The sequence below is a fragment of the Martes martes genome, assembly GCF_963455335.1.
Source record: "Martes martes genome assembly, chromosome: 17".
Lineage (NCBI taxonomy): Eukaryota > Metazoa > Chordata > Mammalia > Carnivora > Mustelidae > Martes > Martes martes.
In genome coordinates this window covers 4,850,436-4,870,957 of record NC_137905.1, presented here as the reverse complement: position 1 = coordinate 4,870,957, position 20,522 = coordinate 4,850,436, and the positions used below count along the sequence as shown (strand labels likewise).

The window sequence follows — 20,522 nt, the reverse complement described above, 5'->3', positions numbered from 1 at the left end:
AGGTTCGGGAACGCACCGTTCGGAGAAGGAACCGAGCCGGCAGATGTGCCGCTCCCACTGCAAGTTGCCAAAGCTCACGCCACCACCCGCCGTCCTCGCGAGGCAGGCACACTGTGCGTGACAGGCCACCAGCGCACCAGAGAGAAAGCGCTCAGAGCAGAAGCTGTCAGCAGGCACCACCGTCCTTCGTGCGGGGACACAACCAACCTTGTCGACGAAGGGGTGGTCCATGAAGTCGGGGCCGCCGATGCTGAGGTTCAGCACGTCCATCTTCTTCAGGATGGCGTAATTGAAGGCGTCCAGGAACCAGGAGGTGTAGGACACCTAGTCAACCGCCAGACACGACTTTAGGGGTTTTAGTGGAAGTCTCCAAGGGCGACGACAGAGTCTGCTTCTAAGTGTCCCTACAGACTCTTAAGCAGCATGACGTATTAACTTAAATTTCAGAAACGAAAACCAAGAACAAATAATGCTCCAAAATGTGAAGCAGACACCCGGAAATTCTAGGTCCCGGCAGCCGGACTCAAGGGACAGCTGGGCTGTGGGGGTGGCCGCGCTCTCCCAGCCAGCCGTCCAGCACCTCGCCCTCCAGTACACCTTCCAGGGTGACCTGAACCCCACAGCTCTCAGTGCCACCTTGAAAGGACTTATCACAAGATATGTCCCTTTCAGCTGAGCATTTCTACACAGTTTAATGGACTCGTCTAATGTTCTTCATTCCTAACCAGACCGGAGGGTAAACGGCATCAATCAAAGTTATCTCACAGAATTATTTCTCAGACAGAGCTGAATCGCCTCATGTACCACCACTCAAGACGTTTTTATAAAAAATACAATTAAACTTACAGTAGAAATGGGATTAGTGCAATATTTAAGAATTACGTTTCTTAAAGGCTTTCATAAATAAGACCTGTTTATATTTGCTCATATAAGCAAATACAGGAGGAGGGAGTACAAGAAATTAAGAAGCTATCACATGGGAGACACGAGGAAGTAAAGGAAGCCCCTGCTGGACAGGGACAGCATTGCGGGAATTTTCCCTGCGTTGTCTTTAGATATTTCTGAACTGTGCACGATCTGTACAAAATTAAATTTAAAAAATAAGGATCAGGGTCCTCCCCTTTTCTATGACTAGTTCTGAAAAGCATGGGGACAGGGCCTGCTCAACGTGACACCTCATGGTACAGCGGCAGCCTCGAGCCTGTCACAGCCCAGGAGGGGCAGCAACCACACCACCTCGTGATTCCTCCCTCGTGTGAAAGCACCAGAACCGTGTCCGTGACGTGGGGGTGCAGGAGCCCCAGGCAGGCCCGGAGGACAGGAAGGAACGAGACACAGGGAGTCCCTCCTGTTCAGTGCCCTTGGGGTGGGGTCTTCAGGGTCCAAGTGAGGCTGATGAAGGGCGGGGGGGTGGCGAAGGAGCGAAGCCACACAGGGCCACAGAGGGACGGTGTGGCACACGCAGGACACCAGAAGCAGCACGGCATCGAGGAGGTGTGCTGCTTCTAAATGAACGGGTTCTTCCAAGTTTCACTTTTTATGTTCTGACGTCAACTCCAAAAGCCTCAGGGGTCCTCAAAACACCTACCTGGTTATTGGTAAAGACCCTGAAAATATGGAGTTCCGCATCTGGAGCAAAGCCTTGGCACTCCCGCATGCTAGCTATCACACCTGCCACGAAGGTGCCGTGGCCCAGCCCTGCAGACCGCAAGGAGAAAAGTCAGAACACGGCTGACACTGGGTGTGAAACCCACCTGAAAAAGACCACCAACTCAAAGGATGCCCTTCTCTGAGCCCCGGACGAAGAAGCTGCACTGCCCCGGAACGCTCCCCCAGCCGGAGCCCACGCCCTGGCTGCCCCGATTCTGGGCCTCGCACCCCCGCCGCCACCCAAACCGAGAGGTCAGTGCTCCTCCACCAGGCAGCCCTCTTGCCTCCGACACTACTTCCTGACCTCCCAGGACAGTCAAACAAACTTCTGCCCAAAGGCACATCAACAACATGGGTCTGTCTCGGTAACGGCTGCCCATGACTGTGTCGTCACAGGCATCCAGAAAACTGCACTCTTAACCCATACAACCGGGGACAGGAACAAGGGTCAGAGACCAGGTCACACCACAGCAGCGCCACCCACCGTCGTCCAGCGTCCGCTCATTGGTCCAGTTGGTTCTCTCCTTCACATTTTTGAAGTGGGGGTGCTTCTCACTCAGCCCAGTGTCAAAAACAGCAACCCTTACATTAGCACCTTATTCCGAAAAAAACAACCAAGCAAAATCATGTTTAGAAAAATCACCTTTTTGGATCTTGTCTATAAAACAGTCCTGAGGGTAGCTGGGTGATGGACACTGGGGAGGGTGTGTGCTATGGTGAGTGCTGTGAAGTGTGTAAGCCTGAGGATGCACAGACCTGTACCCCTGGGGCAAATAATACATTATATGTTAATAAAAATAATTTTTTAAAAACTCACATATTCTTCCTTGGGACCTGTCACGGAGGCCCAGAGACCACCCAACAACTGCGCATTAAGTCAGGTGCCCCAGGGGCCCTGGCTGAGCCAAGACGAGAAGGGGAGACTGGGAGAGATGTCATCACGTGCTGCTTTAAGTAAGACTTGAGGCTTCAGGGGAAATCTCTTGGCACATCCCTCCACTGTCACCAGGGCTCAGTCCTCTACACGAGGGAGTCCCCGCTTCTGGTGACTTCCCCGGGTCTCCCTCCCCTCATCTCCTTAGAGAGGCACTATGGAACAAGGGGCATCAAGTAAGAGCACACCCTCGGGGGACAGGAGACGATTCCCGTGCCTCCCCTCAGACACTGCTCATTAACCCCCTCTGCACATGGGGCTGCTGGCGACACGCGGGGCTGAGGGCATGGTCAGGAAAACCACCACGCAGTACACCTCGCTATAACAAGGAGCCTATTTCAGATACAGGCCAAAAGCTACGTGCACCAGTGTTAAGACTGATATTGCCAGATAAGGAAATTCTAGAAAACAGGTAGAAAACCCTAAGACACTTGTAATGTTAACAGCTAACAGGTATCATAGAGGTGGGGTCTTTCTGGTGCGAGAGCTGTGCTGACATGTCCATACTATGTTAAATCATCAATTACACCGAGATAACTAGCAAAACATACTGCTTACATTTAAATAATGCACATGATCTCAAAAACCACTTGGTTTGGGGGGGACAGAAAACGCTTTTGTTTCGAGAATTTGCTTTGTGAAGAGTTCTCATCTTGAAGAGATAAAACCACGAGGTGACAATCGTTTTACTGAAACTCCGGCCCACCAGGCCTGAAGAGTTTAATGGTCTCAGACCTACTGCAGGGCAGGGGCTGGGGAAACCAAGGGAGAGGTAAGGGTCTCCAAGGCTGGAGGACATGGGTGAGGACCCCAAGACCGGCTGAGATGGATGGGGTGGAGGGGGAGCTAGAGAAAGGGGCTTCCATTTGAGCGGGGGTTCAAGCCTTCACAGGAGTTATGACAGCGATTTTCTGCCATGATGCACGGGAAAAATACTATATTGGCTGTTTTATTTCCTAGGATATGGTCCCTAATGCCATCTCCTGCTCTGGAACTAAGCAACAGGTGCACAGGCTGTAACTCAGCCACTCGGCACAGAGCTCCACTCTCAAGGGATAAGCTCATTTTCACGTTATCACCTCACAGTAACCATGTTTGCACTTGATCTCATTCCCTGAGCAGCTGCTGTGTATTCACCTGCATGTCAACAGGAGAGAAATGCTCCACCATCTACCCCCAACCTCAGAAATGGTACAGAAACACACCGAAGGTACAGAGGATTCAACAACTGAAAAAGGCAGGCCCAGATGCCCCCTGCACAGCAGAGGCCAAAGGCGGGGCCGCCGGACGCGTGCAGCTCCACACGAAGCGGCAGGGCCAGGGCCCGAGGCCGTGGCTGCAGCGCCAAGCACCCGAGACGGAGGGCGAGCCAGCCACCAGCCCCCACGCGGGTCCTGGGTGAACAGCACGCACCTGTGTAGCCCATCTGCCAGAGCACGTCCGCCTGCAGGGTCTGGGCGACCTGGCGCGGGATGGCTCTCAGCAGCCGTCTACTCGAGTGTCTCCCTGTAGCGTGCCAGAACCCGGAGCCCAGGGACAGGCTGGCTCTTCGCAGCGGGCGCGACGACTGCCACTTCTGGCTCCACCGGGTGTCGTTACAGGGTGTGACAGGGTCAGCTAGAGCCAAGGAGAGAGAGAGATGAGGACGCGGAGCAGCACGGGGACAGCCCGAGCCGGCGGGGAGAGCACGCACTCTGAGAAGGGCGGCGACCAGCCCTGAGAGCCCGGGTGACCGGAGGGGGAGTTCTCTCCCCCCGCCAGAGGGCTTTCTCCATGCAGTCACACTCACGGGACATCACTTAGCTGTCATCACTGTTCCCCAAGAGTCCTCTACTTGGCCTTTTCTAACTGACGGAAGGCAGACTGGCAGAACCACCGCGTTGAACCGTGAACCGTGGCTGCAGCTGAAGGACCAAGAAATGCCCGAGCTTTTGTGCGACTTGCTCTCACTGAGCCAGAAGGGTTAAAGACAACGACGACAAAGACAACAAAACAAGGAAGCAAACGGCCCCCTGCGATGGCGAAGCTTCATAGCACTGGGCTGCTGGTACAGGAAGAGGGGCTCGTGTTAACCCATCACACCTGTCTCTGGTGCGACAGCCTCAGGACCTTTTGTCCACTGCACACTGCTCGCTACTCTCCACATGCTGCCTAGAGTGTCCCCCTTCCAAAGCAGATGCGCTAGAAAGGAGTCGGGGGTTCGGAAGGCAACGAACCACGTCTCCTCTCGATCCTACAGGCGGACCAGCCCTGTGCACATCAACACCCACCCCGTGGCACTGAGTCCACGGGTTCCACTATCTGTAAGGACCCTACTTGGTGAAAAAATGGAAGAAAAAAGCAAAAGAACCACCACGGGAGGGGTCCTTACCTTTCAGGACTGTGCTATCATGCGAAAACCTGCATCTCACACCAGCTTTCAGCAGAACACAGCCGTGCTGCTACGAACGACATTCTGTCTCTAGAGCTAACGCCTACCGTGCAGTCCAGTCTTGCCAGGCCCCCCACGAAAGGGTACAGGGACCTGGGAAAACATGTAGTTGTGTCAACTCCATTAAGTAATTATTTGCACAGACCAACTGAAATTATTCTGCACTGAACTCGCTGTGTTGACTCTGCTCTTTAAGTCAACAGTGCGGAGGGGTGTGGGGGGGTGTGCCCTGAGTGGCTCAGTGGGTTGAGCCTCTGCCTTCGCTCAGGTCATGGTCTCGGGGTCCTGGGATCGAGCCCCGTGTCGGGCTCTCTGCTCGGCGGGGAGCCTGCTTCCTCCCCTCTCCCTCTGCCTGCCTCTGCCTACTTATGAACTCTCTCTGTCAAATAAATAAATAAAATCTTTAAAAAAAAAAAAAGTCAACAGTGCGGACAATACTGGAGGTGTTGACGGAAGACGGGTGTTGACAGCACAGGAGGGTCTGCTCTGTCTGCCTGAGGCAGACCAGACTACACCTGAGTAATGAACTTGGCTCTGTAAGAGCAATTCAGAGAGCCTGGAGAGTACTGGAAGGGAAGCAGTTAAAATGGTAAGAGGGCTTGAACCCGTGTCAGGTGAGGGACAGGCTAAAGGATCTGGAGAGGAGAATCCATCAAGGACACCACAGATACCTTGAAAATATCTTTAAACACTGTCTTGCGGCAAACAGGTTGGCTCTGTCTTCCAGCCCACGGACAGGGCCAGGGACGGGAGCCAGGGTGGGACAGGCTCCAGCTAAAATAAAGCAGAGCCTGCTCACAACACAGCCAGAGAAACAAGCAGTATTTAACGTCTATTTACATCCTAAAAATTCTGCTAAGCTCTCACACTTGCTCTATTCTATTTCATCTCCGTGAGAACCCTTGGAGGTAGGCAGCATTATCTCCAGTTTTTGGACGGGAAAAGCTGGAGCCCACAGGAAAGCGGCTCACCACGCGAGGCAGCAGATGGCGACAAGGCTGACTGGGACTGTCAGCAGCGCAGCACGGCCTCAGGGGGCATCAAGCTCTGTGTCTGACAACCGTGGCGGAGAAGCAGAGAAAGGAACCCGGCCCTGAGAGGCCAGGACTGCTCTGCTAAAGTCAGGCGTTTCCACGCTCCTTACAATGTCCTGGGGGCTCTTTATGGTAAAAAAGTAAAACAGAAAAGCTAATGTACGCCACTTATCTGGCTAAGTGGACAAGGTCTGGTTTGCTTTCACTTCCTGATTGCTCGGAGGCTACTGCTCTTCAAAGAGAAAAAGCATCACAGAACATCTGGCCTGGCACAGAGCGCTGAGGAAGCCGGACAGCTGACCTCGGGGGCGCCCGAGAGCCGGCCTGTCCCACTATGCAAACTCGCGTGGCTTCCCCCGGTCCCTTCCTGAACCTCAGAGGCTCTCACGCCTACTACCTGACAAAGGGGGAAAGGGAGACTGTCCTCCTCTTTCCTCCAGGGCAATAAGTGACAGTAAATGATAACAGAGCTGGCAATCTGTTACCCTACCTTATCACAAATGGTGAAATAGCCCTTTTTTTGGTAGTAAGTATGCTTCAGAAAATATTAAGTAATAAATATGTAATTTGTTTAAGCTCTACCCTGATGAGACCAAGCTGTATAGAAGTGGGACAGAACAAGCCCTGCGGCTGAAGGGAGAATCATCAAGTTCCCTCCGTCCTCACCCCTGCGCAGCCTGCGACTGAAACTGGCCGCGCCCCCGTGCGTAGCCAGAAGGCTCTCAGAAAACAAAATGAACCCCATGGAAAGGGTGTTTTCCGAGACACCTTAACAATAAAAACACACACTGACGAGCAGAGCACAACCAAGAGGGAGACCCGAAGACCCGCCTTTCACTTCGGGATGTGCGGGGCGCAGGGGACTCCTGGCTCCGGCTGAGCACCGGCAGACACGAGCATCACCACCGTCCTCCTGCAAACCTGCAGATTTTTTCCCCACCAAACAGCAGGACATCTGTTTCTAGTTTTTCAAATGCCTGGGAAGATAACGTTCACAACGGACGAAACTGGATGAAGGGACTCGGGGCCTTCCTGGAACGCTGCTGGCCGGCCCGCGGGATCACACGCACTCTGTCCCCGCGCCGCAGCCGAGGGGGGGCCGCAACAGACGCGGCCGCGCGGAGCCCGAGCCCACGGTACTCACACTCCGCGTACTTGAGCGAACGGAAGACTTTCCGCTGGGGCGTCACCCGTTTGATGTTGGGATGGTCTTCAAGGGTCAGCAGGCCCGCTTTCTGCTTCTCTTTGATCTGAATCACCTCAAAATCACTAGGGTAGTCACTGGATGGGTTGTTTCGAGGAATGATTCTCCAGTTGTCTATTTCACTGCTCTTCAGGGCACTTGAAATAAAAGAATTTCTAGCTTTGGCTGTAAAGTATCCATTGAAAGCCACAATGTATTCTGAAATCAATGACCACAAATAAAAATAAGAATTTATGTCCCTGTATTGTAACCTAAGGGTGCACCTACTCCCTGAGTTCCCTGGTAAAAGAAAACCTATAGATCCTAAAACTGACAGTAGGAGGAACAGTAAACCAAGACTGGTTTGCCCTACACAGCAGTCCCCAGGGCTCTGAGGTCAAGCAATCTGTATGAGCCCCCTGATCACAGAATTCACCCCTTAAAATCAGATACCTGTGCTGTTTTTCAAAAAGCAAAGATCAAGAGAATTTTGAATATATGGCAAAGAAATGTGTGTAATTTTTTTCAAACAGGAGAAAGGGATTCAGAAGGAAAGGCTCGGTTTTACTTTCATGAGCATTTGGCATCTCCCAACTCCCCACCCTCAGCGGCTACAATGGCACCTGTTCCACAGAGTCAGGTTTTAGGGAAGAAATTCCCGATGCCAATGTATCCCGGGAAAGCCAACTTTAGCAAAGAGAACATCTAAGCACTGTGCACTCACCTCATGTGAAATCGTAGAAAAGAGGGAAATGAATTTTTTGGCAAAAGCTAATTATTTAGAGTTAAGGTTTTTTTTTTTTTTAAACGGGGAGGGGGCTAAAATAGTATCATTACCATATTCCACAACCGTTGAGGAGAATTCCACCTTCAACGTCAGGTGGGAACAGCCAGGGCACGGGGCCTTTTCGAAAGACTTCTTCTCCAACCTGTCCCCCAGATGTTTCCTCCCGCAGAGCAAAACCACGAGCAGAAGCAGCCAGATGTTCACAAGCTTCATGGTCAAAAGTGAATATGGTCATAAAATCGCATAAATTCAAATCACACTTTTTTCTTCCTTGATTATAAGTTAATTTTTGTTTCGGCAAAAAGCTGAAACATTATTGATCAGCCATTTTACAGTCTTGTCCAACATAAAAAGAAGTTAAATTTCATGGCCTTTTGTGGTTTGGCCTGGAAAGAGGCTTTCATTTCTTTCTTCGTTTCTTCTCCATCTTGGGCCTCGGTCTCCTCTCACTCCGGCCCAGACAACTGAGTCCTCCCCTCCATCTGCAGCACGGAAGCACGGTGCGGCGGGGCGAGCGGTCACTCCGGCAGCTCTGAGCAGCCTACGAAATGGAACAAAACAGGGCAAGCGGGCGGGAGTCAGTCCCACACGCACCGCGGGCCAGAGCACCCCAGAGACGCGCAGTGAGGAGAGCAGACAGAGAGGGCTCAGGCACTGAACACCTTATCATTTCTTTAGTCACTCCTTACTTCTCTCGTGGGGAAAAAGGTTTTAAAGCAGCTTCAAAACTAGGAAAGGTTAAAACAAACGAGAAAAACGAGCAAACTGAGCATAACAAACAACGCCAGAACACTGAGCCCCTCGCAGCCGGAGAGGGGATCTCGGTCCCGCACATTGTCCCTCCGCTCTGCCTCCACCTCAGACCCTCCGGTCTCACCCTGTGCAACCCTTCGTCTCCAGGGCTCTTCCCCCACAGCATTTTATTTATTTCATAAGTAGGCTCCACACGGAGCGTGGAGCCCAATGTGGGGCTTGAACTCATGACCCTGAGATCAAGACCTGAGCTGAGAGAGTCGGATGCTGAACGGACTGAGCTATCCAGGCGCGCTGAACAGCAGTTTAACTCCCCATACATTTTGCCAACTCTTCCAGCAAGAGCTTGGTAGATACATCCTCACCTTCTACCATAAAATAGTACCTAAGGACAAACTAATTTGCATCCAAGTCAAATCCTTACCACTTTCTTTTAGAGAAACTATGTTTTAAAATTATTCAAACTATTACCTTTCTGAATTTGAAATATTTCCTGCCAATTTTATGAAGAGGGCATAGAAGGATTCACGTGGTCATCCAATGTATTTTACGTGAAGCCTCACCTTAAAGGGATCTAACCCGCTAAATAGGTTGTAAAACCAGATTACCTCTTTCCCGGAAGTAATACAAGAGAAAATTTCGTGAGGTACCCTGCTGCCAAAGAAAGTGTTATCTGAGTGTTAAATTACACACAGGCACAGATACTTTTCAAGTATCTGAACGGCAGAAAAATGATCATTCTTCACAATGAAAAACAGACTCGCAATTGAAAAAAAAAAAGAAAGAAAACGATGCCGGATGTAGCACGTCCAGAAAGATCTGTTGCACGGATCCTACCAGAAACATAAATAATCCAGCAAGGGGAACACAATCAATTGAACAGGACAGGCCTTATACTGCTAACTTGTTTCTTAAAAGAAAACACTTAGGACCAGGAGTCAGGCCTCTTTAAGCAGAGGCACAGAATTAAAAACGCCTTCTTCTGGCAGCAACCGGTACTTTGGAGTAACGAGGACTTTGTGGCTTCTGGAATTATTCATACGTGCATCTATTCACAGGAAAACACTCATAGTTAGAGTTTCTAAAATAGCCTGTAAGGTTACTATCTAGGACTTCACTGCTGGAGGACCACACGATCCTGAAAAGCAGGCCTTCTCCGGCACTAGAGACTGAGGTGGGTTGAATGAAGCTCATCAGACGGAAATGAAATTCTAGAAGTTATTGCCGTATCAACACGAAGAACAACGATAAAAATGCCAACCACAAGAACAAAGTAATTAACACCAAAGATCAGAACAGAAAGAGTAAAGAAAGGCAACAGGAGACGCCAAAAAAAGCCGCTCCGACGTATTTCGTGGCAATACGCTTGGGAGCGAGCCCCAATTTTTTCGGCTTATACTAGGTATCTGCAGCAATGGCCCATCACAGCACAGAACCACAGGAGGCACATGCGTCCATTACAGGACGAGTGGTCACAGGAGACAGAGCTCAGCACCGGTGAGAAGGGTTCTCATGTCATGTTACACGAACTGACAGTGCAAACGATTTAAACAGGTCTCTCAATGAAGGGAAGTTTTTAAAAAAAATAATCTCTTTATCTCTCCTGCCTCGAGCTTGAAGAATCTACGACATATTTGGGCTACATGTAACAAGTATTAGTGAATGATACTAGTAAGCCCATCTCATCTAATTGTGTCAGATCAACTGTAATTAAACGTACTCTTAATTCACACAAGGGTCCGGACAGCGAACGCACAGCGCAGCCGGTGTGGAAGCGACAGCTGGCGTCCTACAATTGGGCCAGGAGACCGACTTCACGAGACAGAGAAACGGGAAGAAAAGGTTTGAGGGGTTTTAAACTTAAAAAATCCCTAAGATAATCAGCTCTCTCCCAAAGAGAAAACTTTCTAGGTTTTCGAAAATAGGACACCGCAATATCCCTAAGATGGTCTACCTTAACCTATGCAATTAAATTCTACAATCGGATATCGTGCTTACCAAGATCAAGGTGGGATCCAGCAAAGCGGCCAACGATGAACGCAAACAGCTAAACAAAGAGCAGGAAGCCACCGGAGAGGAGGCCCCCGCAGGGCCAGGACGCTGCACCGAGAGCTTCTCTGGGTGAAACGGCAGCACCTGCGGACGAGCTGGGGGGCACCTGGCAGAACCCGAGCCAGCAGAGCCACAAGCATGGAAATGAGGAGGGAGAAGGGGAGCCTGAACGAAGCTCATCACAGGCCAGAAAAACACGGGATGTGCAAGGGATCAGCGAGTCATCGCTCCAGGAGGAAGGCCACGGCGTGCCAGTCTGGGGGTGGAAAGACGGTGGGAAGCAGGCAGGGCAAGCAGGTGCGACCTCTGAGCAGAACAGGCAGGAAACAACGGGAGTGGGGTGCGCAGAGCCGGCCGGGGCTGCTGAGCAGCCCCGCTCACCCGCCCGGCTCCTTTATGGTGAGAGTCACAGAGCCACTGAGCAGGCAGCAGGGACACAGCAGCCAACAAAACCCAACCCAAACCTCCCAGTTCACGGCGCTGACCCAGAGTGTGTGTGTGTGCGTGCGTGCATGCGTGTGCACACACACGTGCGTGCACGTGCCAGCCTGGGAGGGGGGCCTCTGAGGAAGGACCCAGCGGAAGCAGGAAGCTGGCCAGGCCAGCTGGGCAGAGTACTGGCGGCACTGGGCATGGCGAGCCCCAAGGCCCGAGGCAAGGAACATGCCTGCTTTGTGTAAGGAAAGCGAAGGGACCGGTGTGGCTGGAGCAGGGAGAGGAGGCGGAAATCAGACAAAATGGGAGATGTGACTAATGGGGAGACAAACCGGGGACGGCCTTGTAGGTCAGAGAAAGGACCTCAGCTTTCACTCCGAATGGGAGGGAAAGCAGGATCTGAGCCGCGAAGCCACCCCAGCTGGTCTGCCCGTGAACTGGTTCACTCTGGCTTCCGTAAGGAAGGGGACACAGGCAGACACAGGAGACGGACTGGATGGCTCCCATGATGACACTGGCTCAGGCCGGGGCAGAAGGAGCAATGAAGGGGGGCCCGTGACAGAGGTGACCGCAGTGAGACAATCTGCGAACAGCCAGACTGGGAGGTGCGCACCTGAGGAGCCACGGGCAGCCCTGAGGCCTCCCGTCCGAACAGACGGGCATCTGCCCCTGATGGAGATGGAGAAGGTGCAGGCAAAGCTGGTCTGGGGAAGACAGGCAGGTGCTGAGCTCTGACCTTGTGAAAATCAGGGTAAGCATGAGCACTGGGAAGGCACGGCTCCAGGTAGAAAGGAACAGGGAGGTGAAAAAAACCCCAAAATCTGTGGGAAAGGATTTCCATGACTAATGGTGGCCCACACGCAAAAGGATGAACAGCTGCCCGCCCCTAACTCCAAAGCCACCAGCGGCAGGAAGACACCCTCAGGCAGAAAAGTGCCAAGGGGCTAAGGCTGGAAACAGTGATACAAGGACTCTTCGGTTTGGGTATGGCTGACCTGCTTACAGTCTTTCAAGGTGAACGAAAATCTAGGTTCTAAGAAGACATTCTTGTCAAAGACCCATGGCTCCTAAAAAATTCTGACAACAGGGGCGCCTGGGTGGCTCAGCGGGTTGAGCCTCTGCCTTCAGCTCAGGTCGTGATCCCACGGTCCTGGGATCGAGTCCCACACTGGGCTCTCTGCTCAGTGGGGAGCCTGCTTCCTCCTCTCTGCCTGCCTCTCTGCCTGCTTATGACCTCTCTGTCAAATAAATAAAAAATCTTAAAAAAAAAAAATTCTGACAAGATACTAAAGTTTCTGTGGTTTCCCAATCCCAGAATAAGAGGGCTTCGAAATATAAACTTGCTTTTAAGAAAACAAAACTGCTACCAGGGGCACAGAGGCTGGCGAACCATGCCACCGGCACCGAGGTCGCAGGGCCGGCCGCTGCACTGCTGGCCTGTTCTGAAGACAGCCCGTCCCCACAGACTGTCCTACAAGGCTTCAAGGGCGCAGACCGCAGCTCCCGCATCCGAAACATGGACTCGCCTGTGTCAACGAGCAGTCATCCCACCGGCTCTCATGACTCAAGGCAAACCTACGGAGCACCATCCCCGAGCTGGCCTCACCGTCTAGCCACAAGCATGGCAGCGGCTACGCGGCGTATAAACACAGGCACAGACATACATACGCAGGAAAAGACACGCTTTTTAACAAGAGTTCTGTCCTTCCTTTTCTTCCTCCCTTTCTGCATAATCCAGCCGAGGGCAAGAAGGTGAGATGCTGATGGGGGCCTGGTGGCCGGCGGGGGTGGGGGGGGGGGTGGCATCTTGAGAGACAAGGAAGGTGTGTTCGGGGCAGAGGCACCAGGAGAGGGAGTCGGAGCCTGACTGGGGCAATGGCCATGAAAGTGCGAAACTCATCTGATCAAATAAATACTGACAGATAATGGGAAGCAGCTTTCTACTGGCAGAGAAGAAAGGCACAGGTGCGAATACGGGAAACACCCAAAAGATCCACGCAGGATCAGACTGAAGCTGAACCCCCGGTGTGAGCTCTGGGTTCTCAATGCACGGACAGACAGACGTAGAAACAAACATATGCGAGTGTGTGTGTGTGTGTGTACATTTCCTAGCTCTGTCTACTGCAAGGGCACGGGAGAAGTGGCAGCCCAACAGGAGGGAGCCCATCTAGTGGCACCCAGAACTGGTTTCTTTTTCTCTCTTTTTTTAAAGATTCATTTATTTGAGAGAGGGAGAGAGAACACGCTCGCACGAGCAGGAGAGAGGCGGAGAGGAGGAGAGAAACTCAAGTGGACACTGTGCTAGCCACGGATCCCCACGCCGGTGCTCCATCCCGTGACCTCAAGGTCAGACGTGAGGCGAAACCAAGAGTCAGACGCTGACGGCACCACCCAGGCCCCCCAGGACTAGTTTTCTAAATATCATTCTCCATTGCAAGAAACCAGGCTCCTGGTTCCAGGCGAGTGGCCAGTGGAGTCTGGGACATCCCGGGCCACGGAGTGAGGAAGCGCTCCGACAGTAACGGGAGTGTGTCTGAGGACCAGAGAGGCCAGTGAGGGACAGCCGGAGCATCAAAATAAACAATGAAAGTAGCAGATGTTAAGCCACTGCAGAAAATACAAAACAAGCGTCCACAGTAACATTTATAAGCAAGCTGGAAGCCTGAAGGAGGTATTCACAGAGTCCCAGCATGCCTCCCAACGACATCCTGATTTCCAAAGGGACAAGCTGCTTCTCCTACAGCACAGAAGCTCACCAACCTGGCCAGCCAGGGCACAAACGCACCCAGGTACACGGAGCAGGTGACGGAAGAGGCCAGCACCGCCTGGGCGGGTCCTGCCAGAGACGCACAACCTGAGTCACATCAGGAGGAAGGAGCAGAACCCAACTAAGGACAGTCTTCAAAGTCAACACCTGGAATTCTCAAAATTACCAAGGAAGGTAAGGAGAGCCAAGGAATGGCTGAGACACAGCTGCAGACGGAAGGAGACTCAGGAGACTCGACCGGTAACTGAACCTGAGGTTCTCAACTAGGTCCCTCGGCCGTGAAGGCACCTGGAACAGCTGGCAAACCTGGACGGGGGCCTCCCTGGGACGACACGGCGGGGGGTATCCGGACTCATTTCCTGCACCTGAAGGCTGCGCTTTGATTGCGTAAGGACTGTGCGTGCAGGAAATGCCCCGCGAAGTATCTGGGGATCATGGGTATCAGGTCTGCAACTTGCTTTCACAAATGGTTCAGAAGGGAAAAAGGCTCGGTGCTGTTCTTGGAACCTTTCTGGTAGATTGAAATTGTTCCCAAAATATGCAAAAAAAAAAAAAAAAAGAAGAAGAAAAAGAAAAAGAAGTCTTATATTTAGTCTCAGCTGATAGGAATGAATGAGAAGAATGGGAGTATTAAATTTTAAAAAGGTGGAGAGGGCAATTTAGGCTCTCTTCTGGTACTCCGTCTGAGCTGCCCACTGTGCACGACCAGACTACACACCATGTCAGACAGACTCACACATGTCAACCGTCACACAGAATGACATCCTAACAGCCCAACAGATGTGACTGAGCTAGTCAAAGGGAAACTCAAACTCATTCCCCTTCTAACGAATTGAAAGAACCCCTGAAAAGTTTCATGGCAAAGTAAATTTGTTGAAACTGACTCCAGGGGCGCCTGGGTGGCTCAGTGGTTTAGCCTCTGCCTTCCGCTAGGGTCATGATCCCAGGGTCCTGGGATCGAGCCCCACATCCGGCTCTCTGCTCGGCGGGGAGCCTGCTTCCTCCTCTCCCTGCCTGCCTCTCTGCCTACTTGTGATCTCTGCCTGTCAAATAAATAAATAAAATCTTTAAAAACAAACAAAAAACTGACTCCAGTGTTCCCACTATTTACATTAGATCAAGAAACTTCTTAAAAACTGAAGTGTAATTGACACAGACTATCCTAGTACTTTTCAGGGCTCATCAGCTAATGCTCTGATTTCCCACACACTGGAAGTGATCCCCCGAAGTCTGGCTAGCACCTATCACACACGGAGTTATTGCAGTGCAGGCTGTGCCTGACACCCGACTTACTTATAACCACAGGTCCGTACCTCCCAGTCCCCTTCACCTATTTCTCCTGTCCCCCAACCCCTCCCCGCTCTGGTAACCAACAGTTCCCTGAACTTATCAGTCACTATTTGTTTTGTTTGTTCATAAAAATCAAGTAACATTGTCAGAGACATAAACTGAGACACCAGGATAAAACACAAATCACGTTTAAGAACTCAAGCCAATAAAAGGAGGACTCTCATATGTTGTGAGTGAACATAAAAAAAAAACTGTTACCTTTTAGAACATTTACCAACATGTATTAAAAGCCTTAAAAATGGAAAACCCTTTCCTAATAAATCCAGAAATAAAGATAAAAACTTAACACACAGAGCATTTATTCTGTGGCAGGCGCTATCCTAAGCAACCTTCACAACCTCTTACTAACCCCCCGCTTCCAGATGAGAACACGGAGGCACCCACAGTGGGTCATCACTGTGCCTAGAGCCAAGTGGCAGTGAGTGGGAAAGCCAGGCTGGAACTCGACTAGTCTGGCATGGAGGCCACCCTCTTAGAAGGTAGGTAGGTTACCCTGCTTTTCTAAAACCTCCCCTGGAAAGGCACTCTGGTGGCACACTTGGTTAAGTGTCCGACTCTTGGTTTCAACGCAAGTCCAGATCTCAGGGTCACAGGACCAAGTTCTGTGTGGGGCTCCACACTCAGGCCGAGTCTGCTTGATACTCTCTCTGTCTCCCCTCTGCCCCTCCCCTCAGCTCAAAAGCGCACGCATGCACATACTCTCTCTTTAAAATCTTTTTAAAAGGGGCGCCTGGGTGGTTCGGTGGGTAGGGCCTCTGCCTTCGGCTCAGGTCATGATCTCGGGGTCCTGGGATCGAGCCCCGCGTCGGGCTCTCTGCTCAGTGGAGGGGGGAGCCTGCTTCCCCCTTTCTCTCTGCCTGCCTCTCCGCCTGCTTGTGATCTCTGTCTGTCAAATAAATAAATAAAATCTTTAAAAAAAATTTTTTTTAAAGATTAAAACGAAATAAAATCTCCCCTAGAAATTCATTCCACAGAAGTGTGAATCTGAAAGCATACAATGATTTACACCCAAAGATTACAACCAGGAAAAACTAGAGAGTATCCAAATGTGCAACAGGAGACCAGCTAACTGACTAATTAACCGGGACTATGGAATGTTGCGCAGCAACTGCAAGTGACATTCCTCTGGAAGGCTGCATAACGGTCCCCAAAGCTATCCACATCCTCATCCCCAGAACCCATAAATGTTACTTTATACGGCCAAAGAGATTCTGCATGTATGATTAAACTGAGGATCTTAAAATAGGAAGCGTATTCTGGATTATCCGAGCGGGACCAATGTAATTACAAGAGTCTCTACAAGACGCAGGCCCACTGAGCTACTTCACCGACAGCGGAAGAGATGATGGAAGCCGTAGGCTGAGGTAGTAAGTGGAAGAGGCCAGGAGCCAAGGACCGCAGGTGCCCCTCGAAACCCAAAAAGGGAAGGAAACAATCTCTCCTGGAGCCTCCAGAGGACTGAAGCCCTCCCGACACCCTAACGTCAGCCCAGCAACACTGATTTTGGACAACCGACCTCCAGAACCGTAAGATAATAAACTGGTGTTGTTTTAAACCACAAAGTTTGTAGAAATTTGTTAGCACAGCCACAGGTCTCGAATATACTTCCCAAAGAATATGGGGAAAGGGTAATGCAATATTAAGTAAAACAGCTCACGGACAAAGACCCGAATTTCTATTTTTAAATAATGTATCTATATGCACAGGAGAAAAGGAACAGGAGAAGATCTCTGCCACAAGGGAACGTGGTCCTCCCTCTCCATGCCAGCAGTACAGGGAGTTAGGGTCTTAGTTCTAGTATTTACAATTTTACAAAGAGCCTGTTACACTTCCATAATTAGGTAAAATAACTACTTAAGTACTTTACTAAACCTTTTAAAATAAATTTTATAGAAAAACAAATTTTCTGGTTAAGTGAGCAGCACAGAGATTCAAAATAAAGGTTAGATTTCTTTTTAATAAATTCTGTTTATTTTTAAGTAATCTCTAAGATGCCTAACATGGGGCTCAAATTCAGAACCCTGAGACTGAGTCACACACTCCACTAACTGAGCCAGCCAGGTACCCCAAAGATTTGGTTTTATCTGTACATTCAGAGCTTAAAAGGGATCCATTTTCTAGGAATTGTGTTAAAAAATCTGTGTCTACCCTAGAGCTCCAGGCCAAGCTTTTTGGCATTCATTCTGAACAGGCTTATCATGGGCCGTATCACCTACTCAGAGGGCCTGCTTAGGGCTGTTACTGGATCCACGGTTTACTGGATTTAATTCCTATAAATTCTTTACAAAGGTGACCTGGTGATCTTTCCAAACAAAGGTACGCCCTGTAAGATGGTATTTGCACAATTATGGATTTTCTGTTAGTAAGTATGCCTCCAAGACAGGTGTAATCCAAAACGTATTTGACATCAAATACTAAATGGAAAATAAACAGTTCAAACAATATATGCCAGGAAGAAGATTTAACGAGCTATGAGTGAAAACGAGACCAAGGAGAGGAAATGGGTTACCTGGGCAAACCACTGGTCTGACAGCTAACATTCGTGCACCTCGGGTGCTTCGACTTTGCATTATAAAAGAGTATCACTCCGATTATAATTCTGGGTATAGCTAAAGTATATCTGAAATCATTTCTTTGCAAATAAGAACACAATTCAGGGCAGAGGAAATCACTGGTATCACTTGACAGTCATCTAATTACGCAGACACACCAGCTTTTTCTAACGAACCTTTACTGAAATAGCTCCAGAGAAAACGAAATTGTGTTTAGGCCACGAAAGAGTAGCACTCAGTTCAGTTCAACTTTGGCTGTAGAAGTACCACTTTCATAACTAATTGCGTCCTTGGCTGTACTACCATTATTTAACCGGCTAACATTCAAACGATGCCAGACAGCACTATCTTGAAATAAAGGTGTATTCTTCAGGCTGACCGAACCATTCCTTCTGGCACATTCTGTCCATTACCTTTTGTAAGGGGACAAAACAAGCAATTCGGCCCAAAGAGTCAACAATGCCAGGGTGAAGAGGTGCTTGTCTACACTGTCCTTCATTCTTCCACAGGTGCTGTGCCCGTCTCCTTATTCTCCTGACCCTTTAGTCACCCAGGACTAGCTGGCCGCACGAGGCAGGCACCTCCAAAGCCAGTACTCTCCTCCTTTTACTTGAAACTCATTTCCTAAAGCAAAGACACCGTCAAGATTAGTAACTCCAGGTCATCCAGATCTCTGCAGCACATCAAAACTGATTAGGTCACAGAGGAGGGAAAATCGACCTGTTTTTGCCACCTCCTTGGCCTGTCTCAGGCAAGATGCTGAAGGAAACCAAGCACCCCACCCAACCACCAAATGCAAGGTCTAGCTTCCCATCCCTAATTAAGATTTCAGGTCACGAAGGGTTGGAGAGTTGTCATTTTTCCAATGGAATAGAGAGAGAGTATCTCAACTCTCTCCCGGTGCAAAGAGGCAGTTGCAAATCTCCCCCTAAAAACCCCACACGGGACACAGGTGGAAGCCAGGTGCAGTTCACCTGCGTGTTCCCCCTCCTAGCTTCTGTTATTCCATTTGTGACACTTAACTGTGGCTGCCACACGGAAGAGGCAGTAGGCAGGACAGAGCGGTAACTATCTACCCCGAGAATGATAGAAGACGGAATCGAACAACGTGTGAATTTGAAGGGAATGCTAAAAACTTAGCCAGAAGAGCTCCAGCTTGGTCCCACGGGGCCCCAGGTGCTTCAAAGGTTCTGCAAGGACTAAATGAGAATTTCTCTTTTTTCATGGATACAGACAACTCTCGAATATGAGAGATGCACGGGGAGTGCAATGCAGAGGCCTAAGGGGCACCAGTCCCACTGACTGAGGCCGCTCCCAGACACAAAGGCCACAGATGATCCCACCTCAGTGAAATATTCAAGAGAGACAAGCCTAGGCAGTTAGAGAGCAGATTAGTGATTGCCTGGGGCTAGGGTCAGAAATGGGTAGTGACTGAACATGGGCACCGGGATCTTTCAGGGGTGACGAAAATGTTCTAAAAGCGCGTTGTGGTGAGGACCACACAACTCCGCATTCACGCGGTGGGGGGGGGGGGACACGGAGGGCGGTCACTGAATAAGTACACTTAAAAGAGGTGAATTTTATGGTATGTAAATTTGACCTGAACAAAGCTCCGACTTAAAACAGAAAGAGAGAGAGAGTGAGTGGGGTTATGGACATTGGGGAGGGAATGTGATATGGTGAGTGCTGGGAAGTGTGGAAACCTGGCGATTCACAGACCTGTATCCCTGGGGCTAGTAATACATTATATGTTAATTTAAAAAAATTTTTAATTTATAAAATAGAGAGAGAACGTGTGCTGCAAATTAAAAAAAAAAAAAAAAGTTGGCAAGAATCAGTTCTGCAAGCTCCTCACTCTTAGACAAATGCAAACGGAGACCCTGCAGGTGGGCTGCTTACAGCACAGCTAAGGCTAACGAGGGGCCCCGGGAAAACAGATTCTACGGAGTTCAGCTCTGCGGTCCCACGGCCCTCTGCTTCACTTGGAAGCGTCGCTCAGAACCTAAAGTATTTGCCTTAATTTGCACAAACTGGCCACCATTCCCAGGGGCTCTCACCAAAACGAAGGGTAAGCATCTTAATAAAAATGATGTTGAAAATCCATCATACCCTATCCCAGCCGTAGGGAGCACAGACATGACAGGGCAAGGCAGGAGTCTCAAGGGCCCACCTTGCCCACCAGCTTCCCGCACTGCGCTCCTGAAAATCGGCACGCTGGGCAGTGAGCTCAGACCCCGGCTCGCGAAGAAGCGAGGTCGCTGGAAACGTGATCGCGGCCCCCGCGGGAGCCGGCCCGGAACCGCGGGTGCGCCGGCTGCGCGGCTTCGCTGCGCTCAAGTTTATCTGACGCGAGGAAACGGTGAGGCTGAGCAAGCCAGCACCCCGCGTGAGCCCGGAGACAGGGCCCCGCACCGGCTGTCTCGCGTACGGGAAAACGTCCCGTCCCCCGCCCCGCGCTCCGGTGCGGCTCCCGGAGGGTCCAGGGGCGCAGGGAGGCCCCGGCCGCCGCGGCGCACACCCCCAGCCTCGGGGCCTCGGGCGCGCGGGCGGCTGCACAGGCCGGCGGGTGGGGGAGCGGCGCTCCGGGCAGCGAG

General features: G+C 50.8%; 1 protein-coding gene across 2 annotated transcripts in view; it reads right to left on the bottom strand.

Moving 5' to 3' along the window:
- Positions 1-20,522, bottom strand: part of MBTPS1 (membrane bound transcription factor peptidase, site 1) — a 51,968-nt gene that overhangs the window by 31,273 nt on the left and 173 nt on the right. The window contains exons 2-7 of one of the 2 annotated variants that reach the window (XM_080827720.1): positions 8,070-8,560; positions 7,194-7,451; positions 3,998-4,201; positions 2,135-2,245; positions 1,589-1,698; positions 208-324 (exon numbers count right to left, since the gene is read on the bottom strand). In XM_080827720.1, the coding sequence (XP_080683846.1) occupies positions 208-324; positions 1,589-1,698; positions 2,135-2,245; positions 3,998-4,201; positions 7,194-7,451; positions 8,070-8,232 (963 nt within the window). In that variant the 5' untranslated portion in view covers positions 8,233-8,560. Of the gene's footprint in view, positions 1-207; positions 325-1,588; positions 1,699-2,134; positions 2,246-3,997; positions 4,202-4,373; positions 4,489-4,955; positions 5,091-7,193; positions 7,452-8,069; positions 8,561-20,522 lie in introns of those variants that run through there. The other variant, XM_080827721.1, reaches the window with a different exon arrangement.